This window comes from Rissa tridactyla, chromosome 10, assembly GCF_028500815.1.
Source record: "Rissa tridactyla isolate bRisTri1 chromosome 10, bRisTri1.patW.cur.20221130, whole genome shotgun sequence".
NCBI lineage: Eukaryota > Metazoa > Chordata > Aves > Charadriiformes > Laridae > Rissa > Rissa tridactyla.
The window spans coordinates 15,925,462-15,947,880 of record NC_071475.1 but is presented as its reverse complement, the minus strand read 5'-3'; the positions used below and the strand labels follow the sequence as shown (position 1 = coordinate 15,947,880).

Sequence of the window (22,419 nt, the reverse complement as noted above, 5' to 3'; positions counted from 1 at the left end):
GGGGAAGCCTTTCTGGGGACGAGAGGACCGTGTTATGCACCAGGGAGAGGAGGCGTTTGCCATGAGAATTAGGTTAAGTGTGAAAAGCACTAGAGGAAAGTTTGGCCTGCGCTGCAGGTGGGTGATTATTACAATCTGACTTGAAGGCCTTTTTTCATTAAGAAACACAGAATCCAATTTATTCTAAACCTTAATCTAACTTTTCATCTTAAGCCCACTGGGCTTTATTGAACTCCTAAAAATGGTAGGCTGCCTAAAAACAATGAATGGCGCTTCAGGAATATTGGCAAAATAGAAGTAATATTCTTCGGTGTTTCTAAAGCGTGAACCGGTCTAGATTTTTCAAGTCTGGAAAACAGATCTGTTTGTAGCTTTGCCAGTTTTTAAACATTCAAACAAGTGCAGACTACTTGGTGGAGTACATTTTACTACTGCCTTCTTAAAAATCACAGGTATTGATATGAGGAAGACTAATAAAAACTTTGTAAAAAAGAGCAGAGAGAGACAGCCAGAGAGATAAAAATCAGAAATTGTTTAAAAAGAATGAATTGAATGCAGAAAGCCATCTCATAATTCATATTTTCATTCCATAATCAGAAGATTAACATTTCCCCTCATCCGTTTTCATGCCTTGTTGCTTGAGGTTCTTATCACATTCATGGGACCCTTTGTTTGGTTTTCAAGATAATTAGAACTGTGCTACAATAAAGCATTGTGGAAGATTGGGTACACTGGATTTTGATGCTTTAGCTTTATCCTTCATTTTCATCTATTACGTGCCATTTTCCAGACTTAGAGTTCTCAGGCAGTTATTTTAGTTTGAGGTATTTTTCAGGAAAAAAATTTTTTCAGGAAAAAAGATGTATGCATCTTCATTCACATAGCAATTTAGCAGGGGGTAGCTGAGGCATTGATCCAAGAAACAAATTATTGATCACTTGAACATTTTCTGGGTACTCATTTTCACTGCACTTGAATGTCTATTGTGTTATTTTTTTTTTCTTTTTCTTTCTTTCCTTTTCTAATAGGCAGTCTCCGAATCGGACCTGAAAAACAACCGGGCATTAGATGAACTAGTGAAGAGCTTTAATTCTGCAAGGTATACTGTAATTTTATGAATACTCTCTCTGGTTTGGCAGCTGGCAAGGCAGGTGGGACTGACTGTGTGTGAGCAGGCTAGGAGTCCTTGCAGAGGGGCAGGGAGAGGACTGAGTGGGGGAAAAAATATGTGGTGTCACAGAAGTGTTGTCAAAGACAAACGTTTGTGCTTTTCTGGCTGGAGGTTACTGTCCACTCAGGTGATGTGTGGAGGTTGGGTAAGCTTATTTTGTTTTGCTTCTGGTTAGCTGCCGTGTGAGTTACAGCCTCTTCCAGCACGTAGGAAGTCAAGCAGATGTGTCAGGATTCTACAGGGAAAATAATGGTGATAAAGATTTTCTAAGATCCTTCCTACGTGTGCAGGGGAAATCCTGAACAGAAGGATTTTGTCCAGTGGAAATGGCTCACTTGCAAGAGAATTCTCTTGGTGAAGTCATTGGATGGGAAAAATGTAGGTATTGAGGGACCACAAATGTGAGTTTTCCTGGATAAGGGAAGTAATGGAGTAATGTGCTTTCACCTGGATTTCTTATCTACTTTTCCATTCATTTTTAATTCATTTTTGATCTTCTCATCCCTTTGAAAGACAGGAACAACAGAATAAGCATAACTTGGTAAACACTTACCACAGTAGATATATGCAATTTCTTGTATTATCTGTCTGTTTTCTTTTGATTAGAAGCAGTTCAGTGATTTGCTAGGTATTTTGTGGGTATTCCTATGTCTATGGGAAACAAATACACTATCCTCTTTTTCTCTTAAAGGAACTTGGAGCTTGAAGTCAGTGAGATTCTTGGCTTCGTAAGTGACAGGAAGCATAGTTCAGTTGATCGCCTTGTTTCTTGAGAGAGTTTCTCTGTGATGAAGATCTCATCTTCTGTATGACCACTATTAGATTGAATTGATTTTATTTGAAGAATTGAAATTCTACAGTTCCATTATTTTAGCTTTGGTATTTCCTAGTAATAAATGGATTACTATTTTTTTTTTTTTTTGGTAATGTCTAATTTTGTAGGGAACAAGTAGTGCTGACTTGGATCCATTATGATATTGAATCTTAAATGTTAATTTTTTTTGACTGCTTTAATGGATCAGTATAAATCTTACCGGTCAGAGTAGTTTAATAATCTTTTCCTTTTGTGACTTGGAGTTCGATCAATTTCTCAACATAAAGTTAGATCAATAAAGTTAGACACAAACTGTGGTGTCCTGTTCTGCACTGGCTGGGGGGTAAGCTAGGACACAGCCAGCACAGGGCTCTTTCTGGATCCCGGTAAGCAAGGCCCAACAACTCTCTTTAATGAGACAGGCTCGTAAGAGGAATATAGACAGTGAGTAAATCTCGCATTGCCTCAGATGCTGGGCGCCCTGTGTTCATGCCTCTCGGCCTGGGATCAAGGGGAACACTACTCCCCTGGAGAGTCTTATGTGATACGAGTATTGGTAAATCATAGAATCATAGAACGGTTTAGGCTGGAAGGGACCTTAAAGATCATCTAGTTCCACATCCCCTGTCCTGGGCAGGGACACCTTCCACTAGACCAGGTCGCTCCAAGCCCCGTCCAGCCTGGCCTTGAAAGCTCACAGGAGCATTGTTGGTTTCTGCCCTGGCGATGCTGACATGGGACAAATCTTCTGTCTCCCCCCTCCTTCCCCAAGTTTCCTTTTGGCCCTTCCCAAACCAAATCCAAAGTCCAGGGGTTGATTTTTGAAATGTGCTGAGCTCTTCAAGTCCATCCTGCCCTGACTTTGAGCCTCAGGTAGTTTGGCGCTTATGAAAATTAGGCCTTAAATCTTTTCAATATTTCACAAAATGCAAACGCATTTCTTAAGTCAGGCCCGTAGGGAAAGAAAATGTTAATGTTGGTGGTACTTAGCAAAGTAAAAGCTGTGTGCCAAGGTCAGTGTGTGCACGGAATGGAAATCATTCTAAATAGACCTGAGTGCCGACCCCATTTAGCTCAGCATTTAGCCTGGGCACAAGTGTTTGCGGAATTAGAGCCTTCGTGATCATCAGTGCTCGGTGAGTGCTGTCGTGGGAATCCTGCTTCCTCCCAGTAGAAGTGGTGGACTCTGACGTTTCCCGGGAAAAATGAAGATGTTGTGCTGTTCGCTGTGGCCCATTAATGTTATATTCTGCGTGGAAGGGTAGAGGAGTGGTTTGAATAGGCTTTAGCAGGTCTGAATTCACGTGTCCCTGCCCTTGTGCTCAGGAGACCCGAGGCTGCGGAGCTGCAGGAGGCTCCTGGCAGGGTGAGAGCAGCCTTTGCTCAGCGTTCTCTCTGCTGCTCCTGCCGCGCTCTTCAGGCAGCATTCATCACTCAGGGCAGGTCAGGAGAGCAGGAGGGGGAGCGCTCTTTGTGCCATCTTTCCTCTATGAACAATATTTTTTATCAGTTGCAATGAGGCCAGTGTCTTCAAAACCAACAAGTTTAAAGTTTCGGTGGTTTGAAATTAATTTCTTTGTCCTCTAATAAAGCGATTATTTTGATGGAAATTGTCCGTTTCTGCATCACATAGTTAGAAAATTTAGCAATAAAACCTAAAATTATACTTGCATAAGTAGAAAACTAATCCTTGCTGAAAATGATCTGTGGTTTTTTTCATACATAGGGAAGAAAAATATGTTTTAACTTTCAGGTTTATATCTTAGCTTCCTAATCAGAGTTACTTGATAGCTAGTGAGTCAGAGGAATAAACACATCTACTCCGAGTGCTTGAGAGAGCAGGTACTGTCATTTCTAATACACTGATTAAACTTCCAGGAGGACTGCAGGACAGTTAGGACTGTCCTGTGTGAGCTGTTCCTGGGAAGATTCACAACCCCATCTCCTCCCTGGAATTTATTTATGTGGAAGCACTAGATTCCCACTTACTTCCTCTGCTTCATAGCTGCTTCAGCAAGGGAGAAGTAAACAGACGATAAAATGGGAACCAGGATCTTGATGGAGGGCAGTGAAATTTTTTTGGTGAGTCTTGCAGAGCTGAAGAACAAAAAATTTTGTGAGATGTTTATACTGTTATTAAAACATGCCTGGCAGAGAGAGTATGCTGTACGCAGTGTATAAAGGTGACCATCCATTTTCAGTTAAACTAAAAGAAGGGTAACTCCCCATCCTACCCCAGGCCAGTGATTAAAGAGGCTGGGTCTCAGAGGAGGATTTGGGTAGTGGACGTAACAGTGCCTGTTGATTCATCTTCCAGCTTTTAAAGGTGCTGCTTCTGCTCTTAAACAGTTTTGTCAGCTGTGATGCATTTACTGCTTTTGTGCCAGGAAGGTAAAATTGTATCTGCTAAAACCTTTCAGGACTGATAGTACTCTCTGTTAAATTCTTAACAGTGTAATAGATAATGTTGAAAACTGCTTGCAAAACGCAGACTTTTGAAAATTGTGTTGTCCTGACGTTTACGAGTAGAATCAGGTTCTAGGTGGGTGATGGTCGGGGGTGGACTTCTCCATCAACTGCTCGCTTTCTCTTGTCTTTGGATGCCAGGCGAATCTTCCAGGGCAGTCATGCTTGTGCGGGTCACTCCAATCACAACTATCAGAATTCCTGTGAATAAGGAGAAATTGGAGTAATTGGCTCTGGTGTTGAGGGAGTGGCAGTTGATAAAGGTACCGTGGGAGAGCCCAGGGCTGTGGGAGGGGTGCCGGCGGTGCTCTGGCTCTTCCCTCCCTGGGGTGCCGGGGTGTGGGGTGCTGCTCGGTGGGGCGCAGGTCCGTCAGGGCCACTAGATGTCATCACGCAGCCAGTGAAGCCACTCAGCGGGCCCAAAATACCGCATTTTGGGAAAAGACAGTCTGGGACTTTTCTCTCCTTTTTTGAATTTAGTACTAGCATTTTCTGTATTTTCCCACCAAAAAAAAAAAAGGCATACAGAGATTTAATGTGTGTTCTGGAAACAAGTTTTAATGTTCTTGTCCTCCTGTTCTTTCCATTGATTCTGTGCCAGTATCAGTTCCCTTCAGAAAGTCTATTCATGAGTTTTAATCCTTTAATACAAGGAAGAACTTTGTTTGATTATTTGTGGACCAATGGCGTAATTAAAGCAACCTTTATTATCAGCTTATTGTTAGGACAGGTTTTGGTTTTTGTACTGTTTTTCCGGTTTCTCTCTCTCTTTGTTTTATATCAGACCATATTTTATTGAGACAGCTGTTATTGCAGAATCTGGAATTTCTCTTCAGCTGATTTCTCTATTCTGGCTGCCTTCATGCAAGTATTAACAAGTTGCATTTGAAGTGAGATAGTCTTCTATTTGGGTAGTCTGTCTTGTCAGCTCTGGAGCAGCTCTCATGAGTTCAGAAGCCTGTCCTTTCGTACAGGATTCACTGCAAAAATGCCGAGCTTTGCACTCTGAGCCTTCTGCTGCATGGCTGCCGCCTGCTTCTGCCAGCCGTGGAGCTGCACCCCTCCCGCCAGCTCTCCCTTCAGCCGGCATCGGAATTGCTCAGCTGCCCCTCACTGGGGTCTGGCAGTCTGTCTCGGGTCCAGGCCCTGTGTTTGGAGGGACGAATCAGACTGCCAAAGTCTCTGCGTCGGGGAATTTGAGGTACCATAAGCTGTACTGTCGTGATGCTTCCTGAGAAAGAAATGTTGAGCAAAAGATAACACTGGTGAAAAGATAAACTGATGTGAAGTTTGACTTTGAGGAGTGTTGCCAGCTCGTATGAACACATTGGGAAATCCATTTTAGCTAGTGAATATATGTTGTAGAAAAATAAACAGATGTAATTGGTAGTTACAAACAGTAGAACGTGTTACTTTGACAAGAGGAGGAGCTCTCAAAAGCTATAGAAAATACAATGAAAAGATGAGGGAGATCAGTTGCGTTCTCTAGGTGAAGGCAATGAATATAGCCAACTGCTTAATTGTTCAGATATTTTTGCCTTTTGGGGCTGTATCATTCTTTATTTTATGGGAAAGCTAAACTGTGATATGATGCCAGATGATTGCGTTTATGGATCTGCTTTATGTTTTCTGAGCCATGCTGCATCACAGGATGCTGGGCTTTTGTGTAAAATTGGTTGCTTAATAGCCAAAAGAATTGTGTGTTGACTTTGATTAGCTACTTCAGTGGAAGGCTGCCTGTGTGAAAACCTGGGGAGCCTGACGAAACAGACTTTTTTTTACATAGCCAAAAGATCAATTCCTTGTTCAAAAAGGGGGAAAAAAAATTTTTAAAAAGTACATCTTTGGTTGAACACCCAGCTGCATCTTTTTGAGGATTAAACTTTGCCTAAGTGTATTAAGAATAAAAGGCAAGTAATTTGTTTGCTTTTGAACCTGATTGTAGAAATGACCACCTGAGATGTGACAAGTCGTCTGAGGCTGTAGTTTGTTACCTTTAAGTTGAAGAATTCTGTGCGTTTATCTGCAGTAAAATGTGATGCTTTGTCTGCTGATTATTGCTGCTAATGGCCGTGCTGAGTAGATCACACTGTCAGACCCTTCTGGTGCTTCTGGATGAAATACACCTCTCATAACCAGCAGCTGCGGAGCAGGAGCAGGGCTGCCTGAAGGCGCTCAGTTTATGTTCCCAGTAACTTGCTCCTGAGCTCCCCGTCCAGTTGATCCTGCGCCAACAGTAGCTCGACCACTCTGTGTCTGTGTCAGACGGGGAATTAACCTCCTTCAAAACTTCCAGTCCATATCTAGGCATAAGCAGACAGACAAACATAGTTTTGCTGCCACACTTAATTGCACTTGTTTGCACAGCAGAAAGTTAGTGTCTTGGGACAGGACAGACGTGAACTGCCACTGACGGGTGTGGTCATTGCATGCAGTAATCCAGGAAACTCAAACTCCACATCGGGCTTCTGGATCCAGCCTGAATATAACCACTGCAGTGTTCGGTGTGCTGAGCTGGGTGTTCCGCTTGTTCACCAGGAACCTAACTTAAACGAGTATCATTGTGGGGTCACCTTGTGACTTACGTGTCTTTGAAAAACAAATTGATGCATATAGACAGTTCTCAATTAGTTGTTCTTCTCAGACATGAGAAATCTTTATTTTAAAAGACTGCAGAGTTTTCCAAGTGGTTACCCGATGCTGAACAATCTTCAGCACAGCATGGATTGGGGCATGTGGGGGTATACTGTGCCTTTTGATGTAGGGGCTCTTAGGCTCCTTAGCATCCTCAAAAGCTAACCCTATTCCCATCCCTTCTTTTTGTGTTATCCTGCTCTAAAAAGAAGTGAAGGGAAGGTCCTCCCTACCCCACTTAGCAAGTGGGGACAGAGTATCTCTAAGAGGAGAACCCATCTCCTCCAGTTGTTGTTAGGGAGGTGCTCCTTTCCCTGTAAGGTTTTCCATTTTTTGTAAGCAGTCCTAGTTTTTCAGAGTTTGTAGATGGTAATTTTTTTTCTGCAATTGAGTTTTTTTTTTGGGGGGGCAGGACTCCTGATGATGCAGCAGGCTGGGGCCCAGCAGGTGGTGGTTGTGAGAATGGTAGCGAGTCCCGGGGCAGGCTTGGCACTCTCGGAGAGCCCGACAAGGGGAGGGTGTGCAGGCTGCCCAGGGATGATGGAGCAGTGAGTTAAAGGCGAATGAGCTAATGACTGCATGTGTACTTCTGCTGGCTGGTTTTGGGTGGATGTTACTAATTTTGTTGTGACCCTCAGGACGTGGAGGACTCTTGTCAAAGTAGCAGTGGGTGAGAGTGGGACATGTATTGTCTATCGTTGATGTTAGCTGGGAAAGCCTTCCCTCCACCTGCAGTGACGCAGGCGTGAAAGCGAACCACGAGGTATGCGGGCAGGCTAGCCGCTGTGTCGCTATGCAATCTCCCTGCCAAGAATGCAGCCTCTGGCTTAATTTATCTTAGATCGATCTGTGTAAAATACGTGGTAAAATAAACAGGGTTCTGCAAAAACCCCTGGGGTGAGGGTAGGAATAAAACATGTCTCTAAGATCTTAAGCCATTGCCCGAGCAGAACAACTGTGACTTTATAATATATTCTTCATATTAGCTCGAAGCTAAAAGTACTAATGAGACAGGCAGGAGAATGAACCTTCTGCTGCTACTGTGTTCCTACCGATAAAATGCAAGTTTATTGCTTTGAAGAGAGACTTCTGTTTAACTCGCATCTTAACGTTTGCTGTTGCTGCGGATGGTAGGGAGTACGGGGTGGGGTTAAAGCACGCACAGCTGGGTGGTAAGTGTTCCAGTGGAGACTGAAGGGGGCTGTTCTTGAGGGCGGTTATGTTTTCCCCTTAATTTAGATGAGAAAAGAATGGAGGGTTTGTGCTCTTTGGCTGATCATTGATGGAAGGTGACTGAAATCGTTCAGGTTACCTGACACTAAATCTCAAGAGCTGACGAGCATGTGGGTATCTCCTGGTGGGTATCTCCTGGTGGGGTTCTCTCCAGCTGAGTGGCAGTGAGCAGCTGTGCTGAGGAGACCCATGGTGAGGAGGGACAGGAGGAACATGGCAGCGCTTTCTGCGAAGCTCTTTGCTTTCAGGAGCCTCTGTCACAGCTCTATGACACAGTGATTGAAGTACTCTGGCTTGAAAATGGTCCCCTACCATCTTCAAGTAAGGGGGAAAACCTTTTGTTCTTTACTCTGTTCCGTCTGATGTTCTCGGAGGCGTTTTATTACACTTGCAAAATGTAATTTATTTTGTTTGAAGATGAGAAAGATGCTGTAGAGCGTGGTGAGGCTCAGGGGTTGTGCTCCTGGGTGGTGTGAGCTCCTCAAGCACTGCGTGCAAGCGAGGAGGAGAGGGAGGACAGAATGGAGAAAAAGCTCGATCTGTTTTCATTCTGGTTTCTTTTCAAAGAACAAGCTAATACTGTCCAGTGTACCTAACTGCATGTTGTCTTCTGGATGCTTCTAGACAACAGCTCTTCCAGCTGGTCTCAGATGCTCCACGGATTTCATCTCCATTGGCCGGTAGCAGGCACTCAGCTGGCAAAAGCCACAGTAGGAGTCCTGTTTCTTGTCCAGTTTTAAAAGAAGAGGTGCCAATGATTGACAGATTCTTGAAAAAGGAAAAAGTTTGCACCTCAACAAAGGCAGACGGCCTGGCAGGAACAGATGCGAAGATTTTCAAAACTGAGGAACACCATAACCTTTACAGCAGTTCTGCAGAGGTTGATGGTAAAGAGAGTGAAGTGGGATCACAAGAGAGTCCCGAGTGCACCAAAACTCATGAAAAGCCTTCTACGTCTGTGGTAAAAGGAGTCAAGAAAGGTGAGATGCTTAATTTTTGGTTTTGTCCTGTTCTCTTCCCCAAGTCCGTGGCTGTGGTTGGCTGTGTGCATTAGAGTCCCTTCAGTACGTGGCACTCCTCTCATTTCTCTGCGTGGTTCTGATCGGCATTGGCACGTTCAGCTGCTTCCCACTGAACTGGGCAACGCTTCATTCAGATACTGCTTTGGTGGGACGGCTCTGTTACAAGCGTATGCTTGATGAGGAAGCCTGGGCTGATGCCAGGTAATTAAATGGAGTTCAGCACTTACAGATTCCTTTGCTTTGAGTAACAACTCTGAAAAACAATAGTTGCACAACAGGCTTACTCAGTAAAAAATGAAATCATTCTCTCTTCTCCTTCCCCTTAATGACTAGACAGACAACATCGACATTCATTCTGCTCTCATATCCTTAACTAATCAGAAGCAAGGTATTTTATAATGCGTTTGTTATTTGAGGGGTGCACCCACCATCAAAATGATCATGGTTTCAGTTTTGTTAATATTCCTTCCTCTCCAGAAGAAAGTAATCTGCTTTATTCCTCTGTAACTCTACAGTGTTATAATTAATTTATTTTGAAGCATGAAAATGCCCATTTATACTAATCAACTACAATAAAGTGACAGAATCCTCTTAGTTTTGACATGGTAGCAGCCATCCTGTTGACCCAATTAAAAGCCGAAATTAAAATAAAAGACGGTACAACACTGTAGAATCAGTCCAGCACTGATTCTTACTAGTTCATATTTATCTGTTCTTTTGATTAACAGTTTATTCAGCTGGAACTCTGAAGTTCTTATTTGTTCATTAGCTGGGTAAATACTGCTTAAAGATGTAATACAGCCAGAAAAGTTGCCACAGGAAAATGGCATCAACTTAGCCAGAAGTTACATTTCTTAGTCTGATGCATAAAACTTGCTCACGTTAGTAATTTAAAACTCATATGAAATTTTAGCACTCATTTATTCTTGAGCAAATGAATTTTTCACTTGCTTACCATTTTATGACCTTTTTAAATCCTCAGGCATGCATCACATTGAAATTATTTCCACAAATGCAAAGTAGTTGGTCAAACAGTATAAAAGAAAGACTTGAAATGAGGCAGTGCTGAAGTGGGTTTAGCGAGTATTATTTGTTCCTGTGTTAAGAATTAAAATGTTAACTTCAAATACAATAATAGACTGCTCAGAACTATTGTGTTATGTTATGGTCCCAACTTTTTTTTTTTTTAACCTTTGACTGGAATATGATGTCATGGGAGTCAGGAACTGCAAAGCAGTGTTACCAGATAACTCCTTCAATTCCCACAACATTTCACAGAGTTTTTCGTAGGTTCTTTTTTGTTTTGTCTTTTAAATGAAAGCGGACTTCCTTCATACTAATACAGAGCATGTCAGTTAAAGAATCGCTTTCTCATACTGTTCCTTTAAAGTTAGCCTTTAGTTTTTGACATAATGTGATTGCTAAAGACAAATATTTTCAGTCTGTGTTTTTCGACTGTCTCTACAGGTAATGTTTATAGGTACTTCTTGCAAATACGATGCAGGAAGAATTCTGAGTTGAGTGGGACCGCGCTGTGGGGCATTTGTGAGCCTCTGAGCCCACGTCACGCGATCTGGTTATCTGTACTAAGCGATGAGTATAGGCATGGCTGGGGCGTAGGATCCCTGTGTGGCAGGGTTAGCGCGTGCATTCACAGGCCTCTTGAGAGCCCGAGACTGGGAACATTATGTTCATAGGAATAAAGTTTGTGCTATACTGTTTTACCAAAATGAAGCAGCTTCCTTTATTTAGCAGTGAAATACTGCAAAAGTGAAAGCCATTAGCATGGAAATATGCTTATGTTTATATTAGCCCCTAGGTTTCTGTGTAGTATGTATGTTATTCCAGGTTTTTATTAGAGATCTCATTCCATCTGATGCGGGGAAGATGAGAACCATTCTGATATTACATAGAGAGGGAAATAAATGTTCTGGAATGAAAATGGAAATGGAAAATGAAGATTATGGATAGACATGCCAGATGTTTTAAAAAAAAAAAAAAGTGAAATTCTGGATTTTCATTTTCTTCAATCAACAGTTACTGTTTCAGATGAAAACATTTGCTCTTTGCTGCAATATACATGCTAGTGAATTCCTTCTCCCTTGCTTTTCAGTGGATTGTCCTGTTTGTGAGGTTGCTATTCCAGAGCAATATATAAACAAACATCTGGATAGCTGCTTGACCAGAGATGAGAAGAAGGACAGCCTCAGAAGGTAAGAAACAACTTTGAGAACTTCTATATGCATGTAGCCATTTTTCTGCACTGCTGAAATAAGAACTATAAGTTGATGGGTTATAATACAGTGGATTGTTTGTTTCTTGGTTACCTGCTGTATAGATTCCTCTAAAATCACTGTATAAATACGATAACGGTGATGTTCCCCTCTCAAGAAAGTAAGTGGATTGCCAGCAGAATTACTTGTTGGCTTTTAGTGGCAAGAAAACACTGGACAATGTTTTAAAGAATTCAACGCAGGGAGTAAAACTTAATCTGTACATTATTCTCGTCACATTTCTGCTCACTAGCATTAAAATTCTATTCAGATAACACTTATTCCCATTTTTCACTTGGTGAATGAATTGCTTCCCCCAATCCAGATGGGCCAAAAGACAATTTCTTCACTGGCTGTCAAGTTGAAAAATAAAAATTGCACCTTACTCTGCTCGCTGTGGTTCTTTTCAAATTGCCACAGTCAAGGTTGTTTCTTTAAGATCTCAATTTCCATAAGATTAATGCATGCCTTTGACATTTTGCCTCCACCCTAGAATTCGTCACGGTCGCCACATTCACATCAGAAGTGTAATTTCCGTTTATTTTACTTACTAGCATAAATTTAGGCCATGATTGTTTTTAACTGATCAGATTTAAGAACTGTGAGGGACTCTCTGCATGCGGTTTTACTGCAAGCTTGCATTTCCAGTTCCTCTGAGCCTTCAATTACAAAGTAATTTTATGTTAAAGCTCTTCTTTTGCCCAGTCATGCTTAGAATGCAATCTGTAAGCTAAAGGACTTTGAAGATGAATAAATAGTAAATTAATATTGAAATCCGATGTTACATTTTAATTTTTATTGGGGATGGTTTTAGTGTTTTCTCTGTTCTCAATGAATGAAAATAAAAGCCAGATCTTTCTTTGGTCTCCAGCCCATGTCCCTAACAGAATTTTAAACTTTGCTTATTTTATCTAGACTGCTTGATCTTAAGAAAGTATCATGCAAGATACTTCTCCTTAGGGACCGGCTATTGTCTGTGAAGTGCTGGCTTTTTGGCAATGTATTTATTTTATGGCAGTGTTGTTTGGGTTTCAGTAACAACACATCTCTAGTTCTTCTCTAAGGAATTTTAGCTCTTTTTATTCCCAAATTAGGAGCACATGGCATGCTATGTTAACAGTTGAGCAGTATTTCAGCGGAACCGATAATTTAGTCCCCCAAACCTGCACAGGAGTAATTACAACAGGTAAGCGTATGTTCACAAAGAACACTGCATTTCTCAAGGATGGGAAAAAAACCCACACCAACATTATGATTCAAAACTGTTGTGAACTGTTTTCCTGTAGCTGTCTGCTCGCAAAGCTGTCATTGCTCTCCTGGGTTGTGCTGCTGGTGAATTATAATACATAGAAAGCTTTTTTTTTTAAACTTTAAAATTTATTTTCAACATAGTAAGTCGAAAGTGCTGAATACAGTTTTCCAATAAGTCTCTTGCTTTCACAACAGAAAGTTAACTTCTCCGTAATTCAGAGCAGTGCAGCTGAACTTGTATTTTGCTGCAGGAAGAAAAGCATCTAACTAAATGCTGTTCTTCTGTAACTAATAAATAATTTAAGTTGAAGACGAGCAAGGCAGTAGACGGATTGCAGTACTTTTGTTGGCTCGTGTATTTCACCAGGAGGTGTAGAGAAGACTGAGCTAATTTGTGCAAAAAGAAACTGTTCTGCTAATTTTAGATGACAAAAATTGTAGTACGACTTGAATTTTCTATGGCGTTTTCCTGTAATTAAGATGTTTTCCCTAGCTATGCCAGGAATGTTGAATTCTTCTGACATAAGGCGGTGTGAAGGAGTACATTTTGGTTTTAGATGTTATTCATCTGAGAGCACTATTAATTCTTTTTAATGGCACTTTGTGTGTTGCCAAACTACCCTTCTGTTAAATGGGAACTACAGATTTGCTTTCAGGTACATATGACTGTATTGTGTATGGAAGGCATGCCATCCAGAGGGACCTGGGCAGGCTGGAGAGGTGGGCCTGTGTCGACCCCATGAAGTTCAACAAGGCCAAGTGCGAGGTCCTGCACCTGGGTCATGGCAATCCCAAGCAGAAATCCAGGCTGGGTGGAGAATGGCTGGAGAGCAGCCCTGAGCAGAAAGACCTGGGGGTGCTGGTGGATGAGAAGCTCAACATGAGCTGGCAATGTGCGCTGGCAGCCCAGAAACCCCCCGCAGCCTGGGCTGCATCCCCAGCAGCGTGGGCAGCAGGGTGAGGGGGGGATTCTGCCCCTCTGCTCTGGGGAGACCCCCCTGCAGTGCTGCCTCCAGCTCTGGGCACCAACAGCAGAAGGACACGGAGCTGTTGGAGTGGGGCCAGAGGAGGCCACGGAGATGCTGGGAGGGCTGGAGCCCCTCTGCTGGGAGGACAGGCTGAGAGAGCTGGGGGGGTTCAGCCTGGAGAAGAGGAGGCTCTGGGTAGACCTAGGAGCCCCTTCCAGTCCCTAAAGGGGCTCCAGGAAAGCTGGGGAGGGACTCTGGATCAGGGAGGGGAGCCATGGGATGATGGGGAATGGTTTCACACTGGAAGAGGGGAGGTTTAGATGAGATCTGAGGCAGAAATTCTCTGCTGTGAGGGTGGTGAGCCCCTGGCCCAGGTTGCCCAGAGAAGCTGTGGCTGCCCCATCCCTGGAGGGGTTCAAGGCCAGGTTGGACGGGGCTTGGAGCAGCCTGTGTGTGGTGGGAGGTGTCCCTGCCCAGGGCAGGGGGTGGCACTGGGTGGGCTTTAAGGTCCCTTCCCACCCAAACCATTCCATGACTCTATGATCTTTCTCAAAGTCATTTTTCCACAAAGCTGAAAAATCTCCTAATGCAAGTTTTGGCTTGCAGTTTTAATGGCTTAAAACTTCACCAACCCATTGAGGTAAGACATGGCCAGTGCTTGGGTCGAAAACCTGTGTTTCAGCAATCTGAATTCACGTGAACTTCCTTTTGAATTCAGAGCAAATGTAGGCTTCATCCTAATGAAGATGTATAATACTGTGTTTGCTGATGTGATTCTGAAGCCTTTGCTGTAGGTATTACAAACTGAGCTGCAGTACTTGTCACACGAGTCGTGTTTGCATCTTTTCCTAAAGAAGACCAGACTAGACTATTGGTTTCTGCACACTTGAATTATTCTTTGTGGCACATGGAAAAAGTATTCTGGCTTCCTAGAGCTGTTGCTGTTGCATCTGTGATACCCTGTGTAATTGGTTGTGTGTCTGTCATGACTGAAATAATTCTTTCAAGTATTTATTACCCAGAAATGCCCTGTAAAAATGTAAGTACTTTGGTTTTCATAGCAGTATTTATTAAAAAAAGCTTGTTTAATTTTCCTTTGGCAGTTCTGCTCACAAAAGGAAGCCTATGTCTAAAGTTGTTTACAACTTGCTCTCTGATCGTGATTTGAGGAAGAAACTAAAGGAACATGGACTGTCTACCCACGGGACCCGGCAGCAGCTCATTAAAAGACACCAAGAATTTGTGCACATGTATAACGCTCAATGTGATTCTCTAAATCCCAAATCGGGTAAGTTAGAAATTCTAGGAAAGCTGTTACCATCGCAAACTCTTTGTATGCGTTTCTCCTTCTCTTAGTTCTCAGGGTAGGAATAAGGCTGGCTTGAATATTTGGTAAAACTGGAGCTGGAAGAACTTATCTTATACAAATCAAGATTAATGTAAAAAAAGGAAACTTAAGGAAAACCAGAAACGTGTTGCTATAATCTGGAAGTATTCAGCAAGAATGTGTTGAAGTTCTTTGATACTTCTTGGTTTACTAACCGTGTTCTGAAAAAATAATGAGTGTCTCCAAATTAGACTCCAAGGCTTTTACTTAAAAAAATTGGAAATACCTGAGGTTCTTAGCAAATGAATGGATTATTAATTTATCTTTTGTTTGGAATTTGTTCTCTTCCTTCTGTGCACTGAGACTTTTATATTTTTATTGGATTTCATTTCAGAATTAAATTTCTTTTTGGAGATAATAGATAAGGGTAGAATGAATTAATAAGAAAGTGTTAATGTTTTGCTGCAGTTTATATCAATTTAGGTGTTTGGCAGCAATTTTATACAATTAAGCTCAGACTGTATACTATAGCACTAAACACCTGTATGGGATAAGGAGAACGTGTTTTAGTCTCTAACGTGAGTGCAGTATAAACCTCCTCTGAACAGCAGTCTGGTGCTGCATGTGCTCAGGCTTAATGCTTGGAAATGCCAGGGTTGGAGCTGGGAGCAGCGGAGGGGGGTTGTGCTGCCAGGCTTTGCAGGCAGAGTGGCCATTTTTTAAAATTTTGAATAGCATGTATTGAGCTAGAGGGAGAATTGTCCCAGCTCATCTTGTTATATTCTATTTTACACAAGATGAAAACACGCATCTTTTTTTAAAGATGTGTCATTTGTCATCTCGCCGTTCAGTTCTGCAAGTGGTACGAGTAACAGCACAAACACACCGGCGTGCGTGGGTGAGATAGACACTGGATTTATAGTTATATTATTTTTTTATTTGCTTAGAAGCTTAAGGCAAACAGTCCTTTTAACAGAATTTCTAACAGGATCGTGTTCTGATATTACTCTCCTGGGAGCTGCAAAGCTGTCAGTGTCCTGGAAACTCTGATATAGCTGGTATTGTATTTTCTGCACTGGTTTGGGGCTGGAGCTGCCTGCCGGTCTGCAGCGGGGGTCAGTCCTGCTGCTGGCGAGAGCTGCTCTGGGCACCTCAGAGATGGAGAGGTGAGAAATGCTGTTCCTCACCCTCAGCTTGAGCTCTTTAATTCCATGTGTTCAGAGAGGCTTTAGTCCTGAAGCACAGTATTGCCATTTCTTCCAGAAGTTGTTAACAATTTTGAATGTTTTGTGTGTATTGAAGGGCTCAGAAACTATTTGGACCAGTCCTGCTGGGAGTGGGACTGTTGGGAACCGAGGGAGTGGGCAGGGCTGTGTTCAACTCCTTTATTAAACAGGCAGAACCACCAGATGTGGTGCTTTTTGAAAAATAAAGTCCGTCACTGAGGACTGTAAATCTGAATTTAGCAGCCAAACTTTAGGCTCCTGCTTTTTGAAATCTTGATTTCATTTGCCAGCTCTTGGCTTGGATTGTGAGAGCAAGCGTATGAGAAAAGCGAGTTTGTAGCCAACACTATTCGCTTTTTCATTTTGCTCCTTTAACCATTTTAAGATGTTGACTAAGGTGGTGCTGTTCAAACCCAGCCGGCAACTAGAACCACGCAGCCGCTCGCTTGCACCCCTTTTACCCCCAGCAGAAGGTGAAGTGCCCAAGTGATTTAGGTGCCAAGTGTCACTGCTTAGTTTGTGCCTAAGTACTTTGGAAAATAAACATAAATGCCTTCAAAAATTGTTTTCTAGGACTTCAGAAAGTCTCTGGGATGGGAACCAGCGCACAGAACTGAGATGGTGTTTGACTTCAGCAATGATAGAAGTTTAGGAGGTTTGTTGTTTAAGTCTGTGAGAACAGCACTTGTATCTGAGTTTCAATCAGGCTATGATTTATGTTAATCTTGGAAATGTAATTAGACGCTGTCGAAGCCCCTCTGTGAGTTGCCAGCAGCAGCCGTAAAGCGGCGGCAGGTGGAGGAGGTGTGCCCGTGTCCCATGGCTGAGGAGGAGCGGAGCAGTTTCGCAGCACAGTGACTGTGGGCTGTTGGCAGCCGCGGTAGCTGCGGTGGGGGGAGAGGAAGGGTGGTGGGGCCGGGGTGGCCCTGCTGTTGGTGTGAGGAGTGTGCTGGTTCGACTGGAGCCCCGTGTCCACTGGAGGTGCGATAGAACGGACGCTGTGGGAGCAGGCGGGTCTCCTATAGTCTTTCACGCAGTGGTGGGTACTGGGCTCTTGGAGCAATCCTTCACGTGCCGCTGGTGATGAGGTAGCACCAAGCGTCTGCGACCTTCATGCGTGCTGGCTAGATGAAGGGTTTCATGATGTACTTCTGCATTATTTAGGGCAGACTAGCTAAACTTTTACTGAGTTCTGGCTCAGTCCCTATTTGTAAAGGATGAATTATTAAACTCACACACTTAAGATGCAGACATGCATTTTGGGTGGTAGCAGTGAACCTAAGGTCACTACATAAGCTGCAGAGCTGAGCTTCTGAGGAAGCAGAGGTGCCAAATTCCTGGATTTTGCTTAAACCAGTTTTGAACAGGTTTTATTCCTTCACAGATTAATAAGCTTTTGTTCTCTGGCTACTGTACTGTCTAGTGAAAGTGTTTGTTTTAAGAAATACCTAGCAGCTCTGTGAAAATGATTAAGTGTAGAAACAGATTTGTAAAAGTGTCAAAATAAACCCTACAGGGCCTTGCATAGCTGTAGTTTTAGTTAAATGTTAACAAAACACAGCTATGTCTGTTCTTATGCTTTTGAGGTGTCTGACCTAATTGCTGGAGTAGGTTGTAATTCATCTTTGGACTATGGGTTTTGGCCGTAAGTCTGCAGACAGTTCTGTGTTGCCTTGGAAGGCCGTCCTTGGAGGTAAAAATAAGAGAAACAGCAGATGTCGTTCTTTTATCTTCCACTTAAAGTTATATTATAAAATGGAAACTCTTTTTATAAAAAAAACATGCCTGCGTGCCACAGAAACACTATAGTGTGGTAGAGAAAGATTCAAATATGATTGGAAAAGGCTATATTTTCCCATGAATTTAATACGAAGGAAATGAGAGTGACGTCCCGGGAGGTGGCTGGGACCAGCTGCGGGCAGCTCGGCCGAGGCCTGCGGCTGCCGAGCCCGGGCACTGCCGCTCAGAGCGCTGCCTCTGCACCAACAACCGCTTCACTGGTGTAAAACCATGCCACGTGGATTCGCCCGACTCTGAGTTTTCACTGTTGGAGAGCTAATGCTGGTTTGTCTCTTTGTGATTTAAATTTAAATCATGCTGTTACATCTTTTCATTTAGCAGCTCCCTTTCCTGTATTTTCAAACAGTTGCAGAGGTTGTTAAAGAGCTGGAAAAGAATGAGAAGATTCGGGTTCAGCTTGAAATGAACAAAACCGGTGAAAATGTAAGTTAATTATCTTTGCTCTCAGAGGGGGATGGCTAGGAGAAATTGTCGAGAGGGCACTGAACATGTTTGTCTATCACTTTATTATGGGAATTCCCAGATTCCCAGGTTGTGTGTTGGAATTCTCATACACCATCTTAAAATCAACACTATTTTCTCATGCCACTCATTTGCCATGGGCAGTTTTTCCTGCACTGCTGTTGTTTCTATGCCCAAACCATTTAAGTAGGAGCATTTTTTTTTTTGTTTGATTGCAATAAAAATTCTTGAGAAATGTTCCCCTTGGTCATATTGGAGGGTTTTGACCCTCCATGGCAGTGTGGGGAGTATTTTGCTTCCTAGAATTCTCTAGGATTTAGCTAGCAAATTCCTTGCTTCCGTATCAGCAATAGTGCCTGTTCTTTTCCCATGACATATGATACTTTTGTGACTTTTGGAGCATGTTTGTTGCACAGCATTAGGAAATAGTTTATGGTCCACACATGCTGGGTATTACATGGGGTGGCTTGGCTTAGCCCTCTTAATTTTGGGAAAGCAAAGCAAGACAGCATGTACAGAATCATAGAATCGTTGAGGTCGGAAGGGACCTTTAAGATCATCGAGTCCAACCATTAACCTAACACTGCCTATGTCGCTGTACATATTTTAAATATATATCACTGTCTGCGGCTGAGGTGGCAAGAGCTGGTGGGGGGAAAAGCAGACAGCTGATTCTTCTTCCAGTTTTAAGTCTCTGGTTTTAAAGTATGCAACTTTATCATCTTTTTGTTTCTGTAAATAAACATCTGTGTGATTTCTGTAGAGCTTGACCTTCACAAAGGACCAGACAGAGGAAGAAATAGATGAGATCCACACTGATTATCGTAAGTAATATGCGAGTTTCGCTTCATTTTGCTTTTAAATTCGCCTTCTCTTCCTTTGTTCCAAAATATACACACAAAAGTGGTGCTTTTCATGCGTGTGTGCTTCCCCTGCAACCCATTTAATAAATCAAAACTGAAGTTCTTTCTTTGGGCTGAAACTTCCTCTTCAAAACTCAGTCTCTGTTCAGTACTGACGTTTGACAACACTCATGCCAGGGCTGGATAAGACGGAGATGGAAGCTGATGGCCTCCTTGGCACAGCTCCGTTCATGCGCTTTGTACTTACCTTCCTGATGGTCCTCCTATCTGTGATGGACATCAAGGACAGCAAAGTAGAGGTTTTCTGTCTCCCGCGCTGGATGTGTGATGCGCAGCTGCACGGTTTCGCTGGGAGCCCTAAGGCAGAACTAAGGAGCAGAACTTGTCTGGAAGGCCTCCCCGAGCCCCCGCAGAGCTGCCATGCATGCTGGCCGTGTCCCCTCGAGCCCCCGGGCTGCTGGCTGTCCCGTGGCAGGGAGCCCTGTTTCAGTGTCCCGCTCTGCATAAGGCTCTTCCGCAGTTCTTATGGTGCCAGTTTTGAAGGACAGAAGAGCAGTTGTGACTGCGGGGGAAGCTGATTGTGCTTTGCTTGACAGATTTCACCCTTCCTTGCCCCCAGATATTTTGGCACATTCTGTGAGAATAATCTGAATTACTCAGGTTCATGTAAATTGGTTAATTATTTTGCCAGTTCTAAACTTGGGCTTGCAGCACGTGAATCTGTGTGTATTATATGTGCAAGCAAATTACATACATAGAGCATGTACATTGTATGTGCAAGCAACTAACAAGCGATGTAGTTTCTATTTTATATGGTATTTCTAAAATATTTTATGGCTGCATGTTTTCTCAACCCTGTGTTTTTTAGACTTCTACAGTTGTCAAAGTGGCCCTTACTGCTAAAAAGTATGTTTTAACTCAGCCAAAAATGCTTTTTCTATATTTTACTTGTATACTGTGGTTCTTGAATCATCCAGGGTTTCACGGTGCTGCTCGCATTGGCTCCCGTCCTTCATACCCCTCTCCACAAGCACTCACGCGTTCCTGTCTCCTCCCTGCATCCTTTTTCACTTCCCCTCCGGTCCAGCCCCCTCATTTTGAAGCGATCTTTGAAAAAGAATACTCTGCTCCTTTGGTTGACCTCTTCCCCCCCCCCACCCCATGCAGGCAACTGGGATTCAGTGCAAACTGGGTGGGTTTTTTTCTGGTTTTGTTGTTACGGTTTGTTTCATTTTTTACACCGAGTCCCCTCTGTGTTGGTTATTAAACCTGCTCCTGCCGTGGCAGCGTAACACCATTTGTTTCAGAAGTGTAACTGGAATAGATATTTAAGGGAAAGAAGAGACAAAAATTAAGAAAAATATTGCAGCGAGAGCTATAGCTCAGTGATACAATTTTGTGGTGGTTTTCCTTTGGGGGGGTGGGGTGGTCTTTTTTGGTTTGCTTGTTGTTTGTTTTGTGGGTTTGGTTTTTTTTTTTTCCCCAACAGAGAACTGATTCCTGCTTAACTTGACCCTGGGAAAGCACAGTATTTTAAACTGTGTTTATCCTTACTGTGTGCTTAAACTCAGGACCAGGGTTTTCTCTCTCCCTGGAACCATCTAACCACCTTTGTGGTTAGTTTAGCAGCGCACACGCCTGTGGGAGTTGAAGATTGCAGGGCTTGCATCCTGCTGTAGTAATTTAGTGAAGAAATGGCTAATGTAAACTGCTTTTTACAGATGATTTCCTGACCCTTCTTTGTGTGTTTGTACACACAAAGCATTACTTTGTACTTAGCTCCCTGGTGGTGTTTTATTATTCACAAATTCTTTCCTGTTGTTTCCCACTCATTTTGCCTCACCTGCGCTCTGCTTGCCCGCTCAGACGTGCTCGTTAGCCATGTCAGGCTAGAATGAGAGTCAGTGCGCATCGGACTGGTCTGCCTTCATCCGAGGAGCAGAGCAGCGAAGGGACAACTTGTTCTGATTATGTTAAGGGTGTATTTAAATCTGCAATATGGTCATATTTCCTGTCTTCCCTTGCCTTGCTTGAGGCATATAAATTATTCCATAATGCAGCTAGATTTAGCCTTGTTGATTTTAGTTGGGTTTCTGTGAAGGCTAAATAAGGGCCTAAATCTTTAGCAAGTTTTTCCCTTGCTTTTTGTTGCTGAGAATGTTTTTTTTTTTTTTTTTTTTTAAGTGTACACACACTGTTTGTGGTTTTGAATCTTAAGCTTCTCTAATTCCAAGTAACTGGTTAATAGTTACTCTCTTGCCACACAGAAATCTCTAGCAATGCAATGCGGGGGGGGGGGGGGAAGTAAAATAATTTAAAAAGTATTAATCCCAAACTGGCTGTTGTCCCCCACAAGGCTTTAGTAGCTGTGTGAAGAGCAAATCCCGAGTTGGGTGACTGCCGGCGGCCCGTGGAGCAGAGCACTGCGCCGTATGTAGCAGTGGGTGCTGCGCTGCATCTGCAGAGAGCAGTGCCCAGGATGGAGCCTGCGCTTGCCTCTGCCGGGAGTGCGGCTGCCCCGATCCCGATCCTGCTCCCTGTGGACCTGGACCCGCTGGGGGTGGTGGGGCTGGCGTGGAGCAGCCCGGGAGGCAAGGGGCTGCCGAGGGGATGTGCCGCTCGGGTGCGGGGCTGTCACCGGGGAGCTCCTCCTGTACAAAACCCCTCTTCGCTGCTTTTAAATGTTGGACGTGCCCAAATTCCTCGTGCAGCTGGATCCCTGGTTGTGTTGGTGTTGCAGCCCTGCAGACAGTCCTGCTGTGGGAATGGGGAGCGAAACAGCCCTTCCAGCACCGCGCTGCTGCCGGTGCCCAGGGGTTGGCGGTGCCCGTCCTTCCTTTTCTTCCTCTGCTGTGTGCACTTTAGAACAAGAAGATAATAAGTGCCGTCTCAATTTTCCAAACCCAGGT

The 22,419-nt window shown here is 43.4% G+C and overlaps 1 protein-coding gene across 4 annotated transcripts in view; it reads left to right on the top strand.

Annotated features, from left to right (window-relative positions):
• The window catches only part of RAD18 (RAD18 E3 ubiquitin protein ligase), a 57,588-nt gene that overhangs the window by 5,488 nt on the left and 29,681 nt on the right, over positions 1-22,419 (top strand). For 2 of the 4 annotated variants that reach the window (XM_054216615.1, XM_054216614.1), the window contains exons 4-9: positions 1,029-1,099; positions 8,943-9,298; positions 11,454-11,553; positions 14,936-15,120; positions 18,532-18,608; positions 19,411-19,471. In XM_054216615.1, the coding sequence (XP_054072590.1) occupies positions 1,029-1,099; positions 8,943-9,298; positions 11,454-11,553; positions 14,936-15,120; positions 18,532-18,608; positions 19,411-19,471 (850 nt within the window). Of the gene's footprint in view, positions 1-1,028; positions 1,100-5,344; positions 5,653-8,942; positions 9,299-11,453; positions 11,554-14,935; positions 15,121-18,531; positions 18,609-19,410; positions 19,472-22,419 lie in introns of those variants that run through there. The other 2 variants (XM_054216617.1, XM_054216616.1) reach the window with 2 other exon arrangements.